The sequence below is a fragment of the Polypterus senegalus genome, chromosome 17, assembly GCF_016835505.1.
Source record: "Polypterus senegalus isolate Bchr_013 chromosome 17, ASM1683550v1, whole genome shotgun sequence".
Classification (NCBI taxonomy): Eukaryota; Metazoa; Chordata; class Cladistia; order Polypteriformes; family Polypteridae; genus Polypterus; species Polypterus senegalus.
The window spans coordinates 70,668,037-70,684,433 of record NC_053170.1 but is presented as its reverse complement, the minus strand read 5'-3'; the positions used below and the strand labels follow the sequence as shown (position 1 = coordinate 70,684,433).

The following is a 16,397-nucleotide window of genomic DNA, read 5'->3' as shown; positions in this document are numbered from 1 at the left end:
TAATTCTCAATTACTAAAATACACTCACCTAAAGGATTATTAGGAATACCTGTTCAATTTCTCATTAATGCAATTATCTAATCAATCAATCAATCAATCACATGGCAGTTGCTTCAATGCATTTAGGGGTGTGGTCCTGGTCAAGACAATTTCCTGAACTCCAAACTGAATGTCAGAATGGGAAAGAAAGGTGATTTAAGCAATTTTGAGCCTGGCATGGTAGTTGGTGCCAGACGGGCCGGTCTGAGTATTTCACAATCTGCTCAGTTACTGGGATTTTCACGCACAACCATTTCTAGGGTTTACAAAGAATGGTGTGAAAAGGGAAAAACATCCAGTATGCGTCAGTCCTGTGGGTGAAAATGCCTTGTTAATGCTAGAGGAGAATGGGCCGACTGATTCAAGCTGATAGAAGAGCAACTTTGACTGAAATAACCACTCGTTACAACCGAGGTATGCAGCAAAGCATTTGTGAAGCCACAACACGCACAACCTTGAGGCGGATGAGCTACAACAGCAGAAGACCCCACCAGGTACCACTCATCTCCACTACAAATAGGAAAAAGAGGCTACAATTTGCATGAGCTCACCAAAATTGGACAGTTGAAGACTGGAAAAATGTTGCCTGGTCTGATGAGTCTCGATTTCTGTTGAGACATTCAAATGGTAGAGTCAGAATTTGGCGTAAACAGAATGAGACCATGGATCCATCATGCCTTGTTACCACTGTGCAGGCTGGTGGTGGTGGTGTAATGGTGTGGGGGATGTTTTCTTGGCACACTTTAGGCCCCTTAGTGCCAATTGGGCATCGTTTAAATGCCATGGGCTACCTGAGCATTGTTTCTGACCATGTCCATCCCTTCATGACCACCATGTACCCATCCTCTGATGGCTACTTCCAGCAGGATAATGCACCATGTCACAAAGCTCGAATCATTTCAAATTGGTTTCTTGAACTTGACAATGAGTTCACTGTACTAAAATGGCCCCCACAGTCACCAGATCTCAACCCTATAGAGCATCTTTGGGATGTGGTGGAACGGGAGCTTCGTGCCCTGGATGTGCATCCCACAAATCTCCATCAACTGCAAGATGCTATCCTATCAATATGGGCCAACATTTCTAAAGAATGCTTTCAGCACCTTGTTGAATCAATGTCACGTAGAATTAAGGCAGTTCTGAAGGCGAAAGGGGGTCAAACACCGTATTAGTATGGTGTTCCTAATAATCCTTTAGGTGAGTGTATGTATAGCCCTTCATGTGCTGTGAAGTAAATAACATCTATTCCTGCAAGAACCAATCTTAGAAAGTTAATGCATAAAGTTAAATTCATATAACGTTTGCTTGACTCTTATAGAAGAATAGCTATTAGAATATGGTATAGTCTTTTACCCCCTGTAAGTAAATATAAGATAGAACTTTCATGCTTTAATCAGTAATACAGTATTAATTGAGTCCGCGGTTGTTAGAATAGGTCCCATAGCAGGGACAGAAAGACCCATTTAGAGCATGAAAATGGGATAGGCATACATTTTTCTGACCGTTTGGAAAAGGTTCAACTGTATAAGCAACTTAAAGAAAGGAAAGAATACATATAAGCTTTAAAAACAACTTTTCTTAAACAAGAACTTTTCCGTTTTGCCATATCAATTTTTTCTCTATTTTTGTGTGAACTGTTTTACTTTAAATTTTTACAACTGTAAAGCTTTTAAAAACAAGGATATTTTGTCTGTGGAATCATTTTAATGTGTGAGGCTATTGCTGAATCCCATTAAACATACTGAAGCTGCAGAATTTTGGGCGAATGCAACTACAAACCCCTTTTTTCATCCCTAACCTGAGCCCTCAGGTATGAACATTGGCTGCTGCACCACCAGATCATACTGTTACATAATATCTATATCAAAATAACAGAATTTAATGTAACAGATACTTTATTAATAGGTGTCTGTTACTGAACTGCATGGAGTACACTCTTTTGTCATGGTTGTGCAACTGAGTCATCCACCAAGTCTGGATGTAAGACACGCTCCTTGCCTTACATCCAAAGCTGCTGTGAGGATCACTGGCTCCCTTTGACCCTATACTAGGCAGATTTAATTTTTCCCTCAGTGCACGCAGGATTAAATGTATATGAATTTGATGTTTATTCAGTTCTTTTCACTTGATTACATGCCATGTATATATTTGACCTCTTCTACCACTAGAGGAAAAAATCACTTACTTGTAAAATGTTTTTACTGAGGTAATTTTTTTTTGGTGAATTAGCACAATGAGTCTTTGTTTTTCAAGTGGTGTGATTAAGTTCCTGTAAATACATACACAATTACATATCATTCTACTTATGGCCTTATCAACACCGGTGTGTTATCCTGGACTTCTTCAGAATGCTGCCTGACTTCATAGGTTAGGTTGGGTCAGATTGGGGAGCATGCACTGGTATGGAGTGTTGCCACACCCACCACATGAAGAATCAGTTTGGCATCACGGTTGGCAACCCCCTAGGCAGACACACAGTCAAGTCCCACCCTCCGGAAATGACCATCATTCTGCCACAGCCAGGTGTTACAAGGATGTCCCCTTGGCCTGGTCTAGCCATGCAGGTCCTTAACAATGAGGATACTGCGAACTGGATCACCCTCGGGGAATTGGGTCACATGGCCATAGTGTCGTAAATGATGCTCCAAAACAATGCAGAAGATAATGTGCCTCATTCGGGACTTGTGAGCAAGTGCTCTTTTGACACAAAGTCAAACCAACAGTACCCAAGGATTCTCCAAAGACACACAGTACTGAAGGAATCCAGTGTTCGTCTCAGGTCAATGGATAGCGTCCATGTCTCGACCACACAGCAAAACAGAAAGCACCTGGACTCTAGAGACTTGGACCTTCGTCCTTTTGCAGAGAAATCGGGAGTGCCACACACCCCTTTCCAGTGACCTCATGACCCCCACACCCCATGATCTTACAATCCATTTACTGACTTCATAGGAAGAATCACTAGAGAAATGAATGTCATTGCCGAGGTAAGTAAACCTCTTGACATGTTTGACACTCTCTCCCCTTACAGACACACTGCTGAAGGATGTGCCAAAGAAGTAATTAAAGGCCTGTAATCATACTTTTTATCCAGGATAGTCACAAGCCCAGATACTCAGACTAGTCACTCAGTCTCTTAAGAGCCCCAATCAGAGCCTAAATTGTCAAGAATAGTGAATCTTTCTTCACAGAGAGACAAGTTAGCTGATTTGTATTTTCTGTTCTTGTTTATTATGGCACAAGAGAGTAGTGATGTATTGCATGTTGTTTTTAGAGATAGAGAGAAGACTTCCAGTGTATTCTGTACATTTGACAATACAGCAAATATATTATTATCTGGAAAATGATAATTATTATTATCTTTCATGTTGTTTGTCTGTAACAATATTGCACTAAGTGCTGATGTTTAAGAAATAAAGTAAAATTTATAACATTTTTATACTAAATATAGGCATTGAAAAACTGCCTATGCTAAAATGACATTAGTTACAATAAGTTATTTTTGATGAAAACTGTAACACAAAGAGAGTACTAAAAATATAATAACTTTTTTTTCTAAACTTTAAGCTCCTTCTGCTTTGAGTGTGTTGAGTAATGTTATAAAAAAAATTATGCATGAATAAAAATACAGAAAATAACTAAACATAAACAGAATGCAAAAAAAAAAGAGTATTATAGCAGCCCATACAAACCAGTACAAGTCATAAAATGCTCCATTGAGAAAGGCTCTACAGTTATTAATTAAAGTAAATAGAATTCAAACCAAACTGATATTTATTAAAATAATGAAATAGCCATCTCTTACCTCTCTACGCAGTGCACAGTGGACAGTGATGATGACAAAACCTTGAACCGAATCAAAGACAGCAAACAGAACTTGAAAGAGGATGGAGCGTCGATCCGTCATCGCAAGGACAGCAGACATCCAAGTGAGGGCCAGCAAAGGCAGCACCACACATGAGCTCCAGAGTGATGCCCTAGTGCAACAAATGGGGCATGGAATGGATTGTGAAATTAGAAAAAAAGAGTAGAGCTTTGCTTTAGTAAATAAAAAAAGAGCTCAAACACAGACATTTCATTGAAGTGCAACATATGAATAATATAATGTAGGAGGTTATGCATCAGGTTAACCAGCAGAATTCTCCTTTACACTGAAACATGACAGCTAACAAGCAGGTGAATGTGTGGCTTCACATAAAGATATTTATTCAGATTGGTTGGACTGCTGTCATAAAGACAGATAGTCTAAAAATATACAGAGAAAATTGTTTGAAGATCATAGCTCATCTTGGCATGAATCTGAGTAGACTAGGATATCAATGTCACCTAGCAGAAGTGTTGATGTTTTATGCTGCTGTTTTCAAATGGAATCTGAATACTTTTAACTTAAGTGAACCTAACACTAAACACAAACAGAAAATGTTTAAAAAAACATGATTTATTCCTTTGGCAGAAACTTCGGTAAATTTATATACAGTATATATATATATATATATATATATATATATATATATATATATATATATATATATATATATATATATATATATATATATATATGTATATATGTTTATATATTTATATATACGTATATATATATATATATATATATATATATATATATATATATATATATAATAGACCCACGCAAAGTCGCAGTTTAGGGTTCGTGGACTCAGTCGTTCATGGATTTTTCCTTTGAACCTAACTATTAATTGTATGCGGAAAGCGCAAATATCCTCCGCAATTTTTTATGGCTTTTTGGGATGGTGAAAGTAGCCAATACTGTGCTGTTGAGAGAACATCTCCAGGAAGCAACCGCTGAGGGAAACGTGGTTTAAGATGGTGAAAGTAGCCAATCTGAGAGCGTTACTCATTTCTACTTGCTGCTGATTGATTGTTGCCCTGTGATGCGACTCCAGCTTAGTGTCCTCTTGTTTTCCATTTTGTTATTGTATCCATTCTGTTATTATTAAATGCCCAAGATGTTGCCGAATTGCCCTGCACTTTTTTAAATCATCTGGCACTGAGCCTTAGCGCCAGAAGAAGTTTAAAACACTCCAAGAGAAGGTTGAACTACTGGATTTGCTCCGGGAACTAAAAAGTTATGCTGCAGTAGCGCACCACTATGGCATTAGTGAAAGGCACCACATGATACATAAAGAAGAACGAAGCAGTGATCTGGAGTACCATATCTGTAAGTTTCTGTGATAGTGCCAAAAAGGTAAAGACCGTAAGGAATAAACATATCGTCAAGATTGAATCTGCCTTGGCACTGTGGATCACTGACTACAGGAAGAACATCCCCTTGGACAGTAACATCATCCGTGAGAGAGCACGGAAATTGTACCAGCAGTTCGCTACAGGAGACAATGTAGCAACTTCCCACCGCAATGTTCCTGAAACCTAGAAAGAAAAGCCAGAACAAAACCCCACCAGAAGAAGACCTGTCCAAAGATACGACTAATCCTGAAGCGCCTGAAGAAGAGGCGCAACCTGAGAAGTTTTAAATCCTCTGCATCATACTGCACAGCTACTTCATCATCATCAACAATATTTATCATTGGTGAGTACCCGTACATTTTACTGTATTTTAATTAATTTAAAATATTATGTATTTACTCTACTTATAACAAAGAAAACGACAGCACATACCAAAGTAAACGTGCTTGCATGAATTACAGTACGTATAGAGGTAACATCAGTATGTTACATTCTAGCACTGCAGGAGACATAGCAGTACAGTACTGTACAGTAGACAGGTTTACCTTTACATTCTGTTTTTAGGTAATCTATTAAGGTAATTTGTTAGGTAATGTATTAATGTATTAAGCTGAGTTTGCAACGAAATTAAAGTGCTTTGGGGGCATACCGTATTTAGGGTTTAAACTATAAAAATAGGCTTTTAAAAGGCGTTTTTTAACCACATCCAAAAGTCGCGGTTTTTCACAATTCGCGGGTGCTCTAGGAATATAACCCCCATGCGATATAGGAGACAGTTTACTGGCCCAAATAAGTTATAGACCAGTGATTGGCATTGTCAGATAATACTTTCTCTCTTTTCTCCTCTGCAGAACATCAGAAGTAAGTTTTGCCTGATGACATCACTTCTTCCTCTGACCATATATACAGGCCATTTTGTACACCACAATTAGTTCTGTATTCAGTCTAAAAAGACATTATTTATTTGCTTCATCTATCAATACTTTTGCAAGTATATATGGTGGCTACCACAAACCTGACAGAAGAACAAAACCTGAATATGGTTCTTACCAGCATTGCTATCAAGATCCAAAAACTCAAGGTCCAGGTGGGAGCGTATAGAACCCAGCTCGCCGATTCAGTGGCATAGTACCAAGCATGTGTGGCAGTCCAGCAACATAAGTCACAGGCTCCATTCCAGGTACTCTTACACTTACAGGAGAATGATGACAATGAGTCATATTTTCTTATTTGCCACTAGGTAACACTGGGAGCAAGAAGAATGGGCCAACATACTGGTGCCACTCCTGAAAAGGGAAGTGCAGCAAACCGACTATGATCTTGTGGCTGAGGCTGCCACTAATTATGACACTCTCAAGGTGGCGGTGTTAAAAAGGTATGGTACAGTATGTCTGCAGATCAGCAGGCGAGGATTTATTATGAGTTGTGATTCGACCCAGAGCAGCCTTCCTGCTCGCAGGCTTTTGATATATGGGGCAAAGCAAGGTGTTGGTTATGCCAGACATAAATAACTCAAGCAAGTCTTGAAGAGGTCACGTGCAATCTTTTAGTGAATGCCCTCCCCGCATATCTTGCCAGTCTATATGCAACCATACAAGAATGTGGAAGCGCTGATAGGCACCCTTGAGTGGTACAGAGCTGCCTACCAAGCCCTGAATCTTACAAGATTGAATATAAAATTCTATTATTAACCTATAAAGCTTTAAATGGCCTTGCACCAGACTACATCAGTGACCTGTTCACCCATTAAGGTCCCCTGATTCTGGCAATCTTGTTGTGCGCCACACTAACCTGCACTCTATACTGTCGGTGACAGGGCCTTTAGCTGTAGAGAGCCTAGACTTTGGAATGACCTCCTGAAATTAATTAGATCAGCTGACTCCTTTCATTCTTTTAAAAAAACAACTTAAAACTCATCTGTTTTGGAAGACATTTAAATTAACCTGAAATTCTGTCCCCTCTTTCAGTCTTCCTGTCTGTCCAGATGGGCAGCATAATTTGTGTGTGTGTTATATCACAAAGGATGTTATTTGTTCAGGTTTTTCTTTAATATTGAATTGAGTATCTTACTCTGGGTTAATGTGTTTTATTCTGATTAAAGCTTTTTGTATCCTGTATCTATCTGTTTTAATGCTCTATTGTAACAGTACACATGCTGTTTCTTTCTCTGTGAATTGTCTTAAGCATGGAAATTAGGGTTAAATAAATGTACCATTATTATTATGAAGTGGCCCAAGAAGCAGGTCCAAACCTTTTTCGGCATAGCAGGCAACTACTGCTGGTTTGTGCCTCGCTTTTCCAAAACAGTGGTGCTTTTGACTAAAAAGAAGTGGGCCCCAGACACTGTGGTATATGATTCAAAAGCAGACGCTGTATTTCGTGAGCTAAACCAGGCCCTTACATCAGCACCAGCATTGATGTGTGGTATAGCGGGCCCGCAGCTTCCAATTAAAAGCCTGGGTATTAAATCCATATAGCCGTGCCGTTCTCCATGAGCACGACTGCACGACCGCAAGGAGTCTTAAACTAATAACGGAAACAGGTCCTGTCTCACTCATTGTTCTTTATCGTCCCCCAAAATACAATGCATCCTTCTTATCTGATCTGATTGAACTTTTAACCCACCTAAGCTCTTACTCTCAGAGAATTATCCTTCTTGGTGATTTCAACATCCATATTGACATTACTACATCTAAACTGAGAAATGAATTCCTATCCTTACTGGACTGTTTTGACTTGACACAACATGTTGATTTTCCCACCCACTCTGGTGGTCATATATTGGATCTGATCTGCACTTCTGGACTATCTGTTGCCAATATTTACAGCACTGATTTGGGACTCTCTGACCATAAAGCAGTATTTTTTACTGTCTCACTGCCTTTACCTCCTCTTACCTGTAAACGACAAATTTCTTACAGAAACCTTAAAAATATCTGTCCCTCTATCCTTTCTGGATCCATTTCTGATCTTTTACTGTCTGCACCTATTCCGTCAACACTAGATAGTCTTGTTGACCACTATAACTCAGCCCTTCATTCAGCATTAGATAAAACAGCTCCTTTAAAACATAAGGAGGTTTCCTTTAAACGTTCAGCTCCTTGGTATAACTCAGAATTGCGATCTATGAAAGCAGCTGGCCGACCTTGAGAGAATGTCACGTAAGACTGGCCTCACTGTGCACATCCAGGCTTTCTCTGACCACCAAAGAGCTTACAGAGAAGCACTAACTGCTGCTAAGAACACCCACTATGGCAGAATAATAGAAAGTGGCCACGATAACCCAAGGGTTTTGTTTTCTGTAGTTAATAAACTACTCAAACCTGCATCTGGCCCAACTACCTCTTCTACTGAAGTCTGTGAGGATTTCATCCACTTTTCTGTAACAAAATTAAAGATCTAAATAATTCAACTAACATAAATACATCATCTGTTTATATCTCTCCCTGTTTTCCCACTCCATCCAGCTCCTTCTCTAAGTTCTCACCAGTCACATCTGCTTTGTTAATAACCTGCTTTGTAAGATGAGGCCACTACTTGTATACTGGACCCCATCCCCAGCACACTACTTAAATCCTGCCTTCATGCCATAATCCCGACTGTTACAACAATAATAAACTCATCCCTTGACACTGGCTCTGTGCGCTCACTTTTAAAATCGCTTCTGTAACCCCAATGTTAAAAAAGTCTGGTCTTGATGCTGACAATCTTAACAATTTCCGCCTATTTCCCACTTACCTTTCCTGTCAAAAGCTCTTGAGCGTGTTGTAGCTTCCCAGCTCACCAATTACTTAACGTCTAATAATTTGATGGAACCCTTTCAGTCTGGTTTCAGGGTGCAGCACAGCTGTGAAACTGCTCTGCTACGGGTAACCAATGATTTGCTTATGGCAGCAGACTCTGGACAAACCAGCATATTAATTCTGTTAGACCTCAGTGCAGCATTTGACACTGTCAGACATGACATTCTACTGTCCAGAATGGAGAACATGCTGGGTATCTCTGGCACTGCCCTCCAGTGGTTCAAGTCCTATCTGACTGATAGGCAAGAGTTTGTTAGTCTTGGCAACAGCAGATCCAGCTCGGCGCCAGTCACACAAGGAGTTCCTCAGGGCTCTGTCCTGGCCCTCTTCTCTTCTGTATTTATATGCTTCCCTTGGCCATATTATTCGTAGCTATGGACTGGGCTATCATTTTATGCAGATGATACTCAACTCTACTTCAATGTTAAAAGTGGAACTTCATCAGAGCTTTCTCAGCTCACAACCTGCCTTAGTGAAATTAAAACCTGGATGGAGCAGAACTCTTTAAAATTAAACTGCAACAAAACTGAACTCCTGCAAATTGGGACTAAAATGCAACTTAATAAAATGAGCTCCTTCCCAGTCCATCTTGGTGGTGATCTCATCAGACCTGCCTCTACTGCAAAGAATCTTGGTGTCATTTTGATTCCTCCCTTTTTACTCCACCACATAAATCACATTAAGAAACTTTCTTACTTTCACCTCCGTAACATATCCGTGTTCGCTCCTTCCTTCCTTTTCTAATGCTGAGAAACTTGTCCATGCTTTTATCACATCCCGCATAGATTATTGTAACTCGCTGCTGGCAGGGGCCCCTTCTAATCTTATATCACAGCTCCAGCTTATTCAAAACTCAGCTGCAAGAGTCCTTACTCGAACCAGCAGCAGCGAGCACATCACACCCATCCTGCTCCGTCTTCACTGGCTCCCTGTGTCTTACAGAATCGAATATAAAATCCTACTAATAACCTACAAAGCCTTAAATAACCTCGCCAAACTACATCAGTGACCTTCTCCATCACTATGTGCCTGCCCGTCCACTAAGGTCCTCTGATTCTGGCAATCTTGTTGTGCCCCACACTAATCTTCACTCCATGGGTGACAGGGCCTTCAGCTGTATAGCGCCCAGACTCTGGAATGACCTACCGAAATTAATTAGATCAGCTGACTCCATGAATTCTTTTAAAAAACAACTTAAAACTCATCTGTTCAGGAAGGCTTTTAGCTCTATTTGACTTCATTCCCCTTCTCTCAGTTTACCTCTCTGTCAAGATGCTCATGTAACCTGTATGTGTGTGCTAGACCATCAATTCTGTTGTCTGTTAGGCTTTCTCTGAGTTTACTGTCTTAATCTTCTTATTTATTAATTTGCTTTGTACTATGCTATATACTGTATACCCTGCCGTTCTTTCTTATATTCTGTAAGTGCCTTGAGCATGGGAAAGGCGCTATATAAATAAAATGTATTATTATTTTATTATTAGTTAATGAGGTGGCTGGAAAGAGTCGGACCTGCACGTGCGGGTGCGGGCGTTCCTGATTGCCTCATTGGCTTCCTGCGGCGTGTAATTAAAGCGATGCACCTATGGAGATGCATGAGGGTGTTTGTATATATGCGGGTCAACACCAGAAAAAAAGGAGATGAATAGAGAGATCGAGAAATGGAGAGGAAAGGAGGTTGATTGACAGGAAAGAGCAGTCCGAGAAGGATGATCTGGCCATTTAGAAAGAGGAGTCAGAACGAGCTGGGGCCCCGCAAAGGAGAGTTTGTCGGTTGCGCTCTAGGGCAGGGGTGTCAAACTCCAGGCCTGGAGGGCCGCAGTGGCTACAGGTTTTCATTCTAACCCTTTTCCTAATCAGTGACCAGTTTTCACTGCTAATTAACTCCTGTTCCCTTCATTTTATTAGCCGTATCTAAGAATTCAGGCGTCTGAATTGATATCTTTCTTCATTAAATGGTAGCCAAACAGAAATGTGATGTGAAACGAGCCAACAGATGACCAGCTAAATCGGGGCTTCTGACTCCAACCAGTTTCACAATGAGAAACAGATTTTTGCAGTTAATTAAACTCATTATTTAATTCCATGGCTTGTTGGTGCTCTCATTCTGTCATAGCAGACATTTCCAGAGCTGTTGATTTTTCTGTATTTTCTAAGACCACCCTCACAATGTTTTGCTGAGCGGATAGATCAGCCTTACTGAGACCACCACCTTTCTTTATTTTCACATATTTTGTTATGGGCACAGGTGAGCTGGTGATATTGATTCTTGTTTTGTGTCTCGTTATTGTTTGGCTGCTAATTAAGAAAAAGGAAGCAACTATGGGGCCCGAGTTAAGATAATTAAAATTAAGGCAAAAGAAGTTAATTAGCAGCAAAAACTGGTCACAAATTAAGAAGATGGTTAGAATGAAAACCTGCAGCCACTGCGGCCCTCCAGGACCAGAGTCCGACACCCGTACTCTAGGGGCTAGTTTGCCCCACTGGATGTTCGAAAGAGTGGGGTGAACAAGTCAGGTGTCCTCCCGAGGGATCCGAGGAGCAACTATGGGTGCGTGAAGGATGAAGGGAGGAGAGCCGACCTCGTTGGTCTAGTAGTGGCATTCGTAAGGAGGCCAAGACGGAGGTTGGTTTAAGGAGCTGTTGGCATGGCCGGGTTTAGGTGGGTGCTATTGATGCTGCAGCATTAGACCCATTCCTGAAATTGGCCCAGATGAAAACAGACGAGAATTTTCCAGAAGCTGAACAGTTTTCCTTTGCTATATTAACCTCAAAATAATTCTTAGAATGAAATTTGGAGTCCGACTTTCGGACGCCTAGACACAGCTTTACTTATTATACAGTTATTATTGTTTGCGCTGTGACGTAACAAAAACGTTGTTGTTTATTGTTAACTGAAGATTTCAAGTTAATGCTATCAATTTTACGTTAAACAGTTTAATTTTTAGCCTCAAGAGTCTAAACTGAGTCACTTTGACCCAATGTCTCTGCAATTTCAAATTTTCTTAGTTTCGTAAGAAAATTGCAAAATTGTGTATTTCATTGTTAGGCATTCTGCATTAAGTGCACTTTTCAGACAATTGCTATTGAATGTTGATGTTACATAGTTTGAAGTTAATCTCGAGTTGTTACGATACTACGTCATTAATATTCATGTTCAATAAAGGCTGGCTGATTGCGTAGCAAGCAATTAAGGATCCTTGGTTGGTCTGAGTGAGCATGTACGGTAAGTGTCGAATGTACATGCACCAATGCCGAGAAAAAAAGCTTTTTTTCGCGCTGCAGCATCAGGTCCAATTTCGTCTTAAACCGACCCTGGCTGTTGGGTCTCCACCGGCTGCGAGAGCAATGGGTGAGCCGGGGAGAGAGAGACGGAGGTGAGCCGGAAAGGAGAGTGAGAGAGTCTGCATTAACTTGTGCATTTTATTTTAACCTTGAATTTTAAAGGATTTATTTATTGATTTTTATCCACACTGGACACTTGCATTTATGGATTTATTGAAACTGTGGAGCACTGCACTATTTTTGTTTGGACACTTTGATTGTTTTTAATAAAAGCACTTTAACACTTTTGGAAATATCCCCTGGCTTCATTTGAGAACTGATCTCACTTGTCAGCTCATCTCGGTGACATTACTGATGGTGTTGGGTTCAGGGGCTACCATAAATACGGATGGGAGCATGGAGCGCACACACCATCACATGATGGCACTTAAATTTTCCTTGCCTTTTGTTCTCCAGACTGACACTTGAGACACAGGTCTCAATGCCATGTTGAGCCAGAGTGTTGATGGTGTGGAACACCCTGTCATGATCCTGAGCCAGAAAATGCTGGACTGGGAAACCAGTATGTGGAAGTGGAGTGGGAAGCTTTGGCAATTAAATCAGCCATTTCCCAGTTGAGGTTTTATCACCTCGTCCATTGAGTTCACCCTGGTTACCAACCAAGCCCCTCTTCAGCTCTTCAGTGAATGGCAGTTCAGAAGGAATAGAATCCATAAGTCACAAAGTGGTTTTTGGACCTTCAGCCTTACAGTTTTATGCCCATTAATCACTGGGGTTTTCTCTACACCAATGCTGATACTCCTTCTTGCATTCATGACCTCTCGGTGCGAACGGCCCGACCTAATGCATCTGGACTGAGGATGGCCCAGTTTATGGATCTGAATAAGTGTGATTATCTACCAGATAAGGGGTTGGAGCTGTCAGAAAACACTTTCTCTCTCTCTCTCTCTCTTTCCTCTGCCCAGACCATCAGAACTTAAGCGAACCTAACACTAAACACAAACAGCAAATGTTTAAAAGAATATAATTTGTTCCTTTGGCATAAATTTCTGTAAATTAAGATATATACAGTATTGTCACACACGTGGGATATAGGAGACAGTTTACTGGCCCAAATAAGTGTGATTATATGCCAGACCAGGGGTTGGCACTGTCAGATAACACTTCTCTCTCTCTCTCTCTCTCCTCCTCCTCCTCCTCTGCAGACCATCAGAAGTAAGTCTTCATTTGATAACCTCATTTCCTGTCCTAGCACACCTGACCTCCCTTACTCCTCTGACCCTATATAAAGGTCATGTTTTATACTACAGTTCAGTTCTGTATTGAGCTCAGCATGAAAAGACATTGTTTTTTTGCTTCTTCTACCACTACTTTTTCAAGTATAAGGGTTGGGTATCCAACAATATATATTACATATGTAATTGATGAAAATCATCCATCCATCCATTTGCTAACCCACTGAATCCTAACACAGGGTCACAGGGGTCCGCTGGAGCCAATCCCAGCCAACACAGGGCACCAGGCAGGAACCAATCCTGGGCAGGGTGCCAACCCACCACAGGACACACACAAACACACACACACACCAAGCCCAATTTAGAAACACCAATCCACCTAACTGGCATGTCTTTGGATTGTGGGAGGAAACCGGATCGCCCGGAGGAAACCCACGCAGACACGGGGAAAACATGCAAACTCCACGCAGGGAGGACCCAGGAAGCGAACCCAGGTCTCCCAACTGCGAGGCAACAGCGCTACCACTGCACCACCATGCTGCCCCCATGAAAATCATTGAAGAAAAATTAATCAGTGAATCATTTCAATTAGGATTGCTTCTCAAAGTTATAATAATATATAGTAAAAGTAGTGTGATAGCTTATACTTTCAGGAAATTTCAATAAAAAACCCAACCTTACATTTGACATCAAATGATGTTAACACTAGACCACCTCTCCACCCCTCTCCCACTCATGATATTTACTGTGAAATCTTCAGCCTAGACAGCACGAGCGTGCTAAAGGGAAGGTAGATAACTTATTCAAAAACATGCCCTTTTGTAAATTTAAATTTTACAAGAGGACATTGGCTGTCTGTTTGATATCATGCTCTGATGTTGAGTGATCTCCATTGTCATGGATGAAAAGTGGACACTTTTTTCCATCTTTACCTTACCCTTAATGACATTTTCATTAATTATATTCCATCCTAAATGTGTCTCCGATAAGCCCTGGATAGATTTACATTTTACATGTTTATGTATTATTTTGATCTGTAATTCTGTGCATGGGTGGTGTGGTGAGCAGTGGATTATTTTCCACATGGATCTTGCATCCTGGGTTCAAATTCTGTACCAGGTCATTATCCATATGGACTTTGCATATTTTCTATCTGTATGAGTTGTCTTCCTTTGTAGTTTTCCTTCCACTTTCCCAAAAATCCGCAAGTTAGGTGGTTCACCGAGAAAAGCGCGATAGACATATGAGAGCTAACAAAACCATGACGGAGAAATGAGCGCCGACAAACTCGCTAACTGGTTTTCAACAAATACGCGCCGACAAAATCGCCACGACAAAATCGCGAGAGAGGCCAAGAGAGTGGGACACGTACGTGCGCATTATGTATACATTATGTGCTAGATTATAACTGTATTCAAAGATGCTAATTGCACGGAGTTTTGTTCCTCCAGAAGATGCTGGGTCCGCTTTTGATGAACTGAGCGAGAGTAGACCCGACAATCTCCAGAATGTTTATGATTACTGGGAGTACAATTACGTTGGTCAATTGAGACGCAATCGATGAGCCAACCCGTTGTTTCCTATCACCATGTGGAACATGCGAGAACATGTTGCTGATGGCATGCCGTGAACAAATAACTCAGTCGAGGGTTGGCATAACGTGTCGTATACAAAGCGGAATTACCAGCAGTCAGGCAGCCAGCAAGTCTAAATACGCTCAACTATCAAGATGTCTTGCTGCAATTCTTCCTACATATGCAGGGTGTGATCTTAAGGACTATCTGCGTGCCGTGCTAATGGCATGCCGCGAACAAATAACTCAGACAAGGGTTGGCATAACATGTCGTATACAAAGCGGAATTACCAGCAGTCAGGCAACAAGCAAGTCTAAATACGCTCAACTATCAAGATGTCTTGCTGCAATTCTTCCTACATATGCAGGGCGTGATCTTAAGGACTATCTGCGTGCCATGTCTCATAATATTGACTTCTAAAATAAACATTAGTATATATTAATACTATATATTACTATATTTAAACTAGTAATTCATATTTAATGAAACTTTCTCGATTTTGTCGGTGCAATTTTGACGCCGCGTTTTAATGGCCGCTATTTCGTCGGCGCTCATATGTCTATTGTGCAAATGTCGGGTCACTAAGTTGGGTTAGCTTGAAACTCTAAATTGGTACTCTATGAGTGCGAGTTTGGGTATCTCTTCAAATGTAACTGTAGCTTAAAGCACACTGGCAACCATGCCAGATTTAACACTCTTCTTCTTGTGTGCTTTACTGAGAAGGTTTCAGCCTGGGCCTCAAGACTGCTTTGTCCTTAACAAACCTTTACAGTGAGTTGATCACAATAACTGAAGCAGTTTCTCCTTTGAATGTAAAACCTTCCGAGTCTTTATTGCAAGAAATTGTGTGTGTGTACTTTTAAAAGATACCAGTGTTGGCGCTACACAGTCAGTAGCGTTTGCATTGCAGTAGATCAACAACGCCTTTAGAGGAAACTCACCAAATGCCTGCTATTTGGGGATGCCTAAAAACAACAAAATGAATAATTACAAAATAGTTTTTATAGTCATAGATTCTTCTCATGGAAAAAAATAATACATCTCCTATTGTACTAGGATTTTGTCTTCTCACTTTATCCTGAGTGCAAGTAAAATTACTGCTCAGTGAATGGTACATCAAACACTCTGCAGTTTACTTATTCCTTTAATTTTCTAGAGTAGTTTGATAGTAGAACCTCAAACATGACATCACACATTTTCTTAGTATCATGCTTAGCATTTTTCCAGCTATCATTCAG

At 40.6% G+C, this 16,397-nt stretch overlaps 1 protein-coding gene across 10 annotated transcripts in view; it reads right to left on the bottom strand.

Moving 5' to 3' along the window:
- The window catches only part of adgrb2 (adhesion G protein-coupled receptor B2), a 1,037,854-nt gene that overhangs the window by 117,340 nt on the left and 904,117 nt on the right, over window positions 1–16,397 (bottom strand). For 9 of the 10 annotated variants that reach the window (XM_039740905.1, XM_039740908.1, XM_039740904.1 and 6 more), the window contains one exon: window positions 3,845–4,016. In XM_039740905.1, coding sequence (XP_039596839.1) covers window positions 3,845–4,016 — 172 coding nt within the window. Of the gene's footprint in view, window positions 1–3,844; window positions 4,017–16,100; window positions 16,125–16,397 lie in introns of all 10 variants that reach the window. The other variant, XM_039740906.1, reaches the window with a different exon arrangement.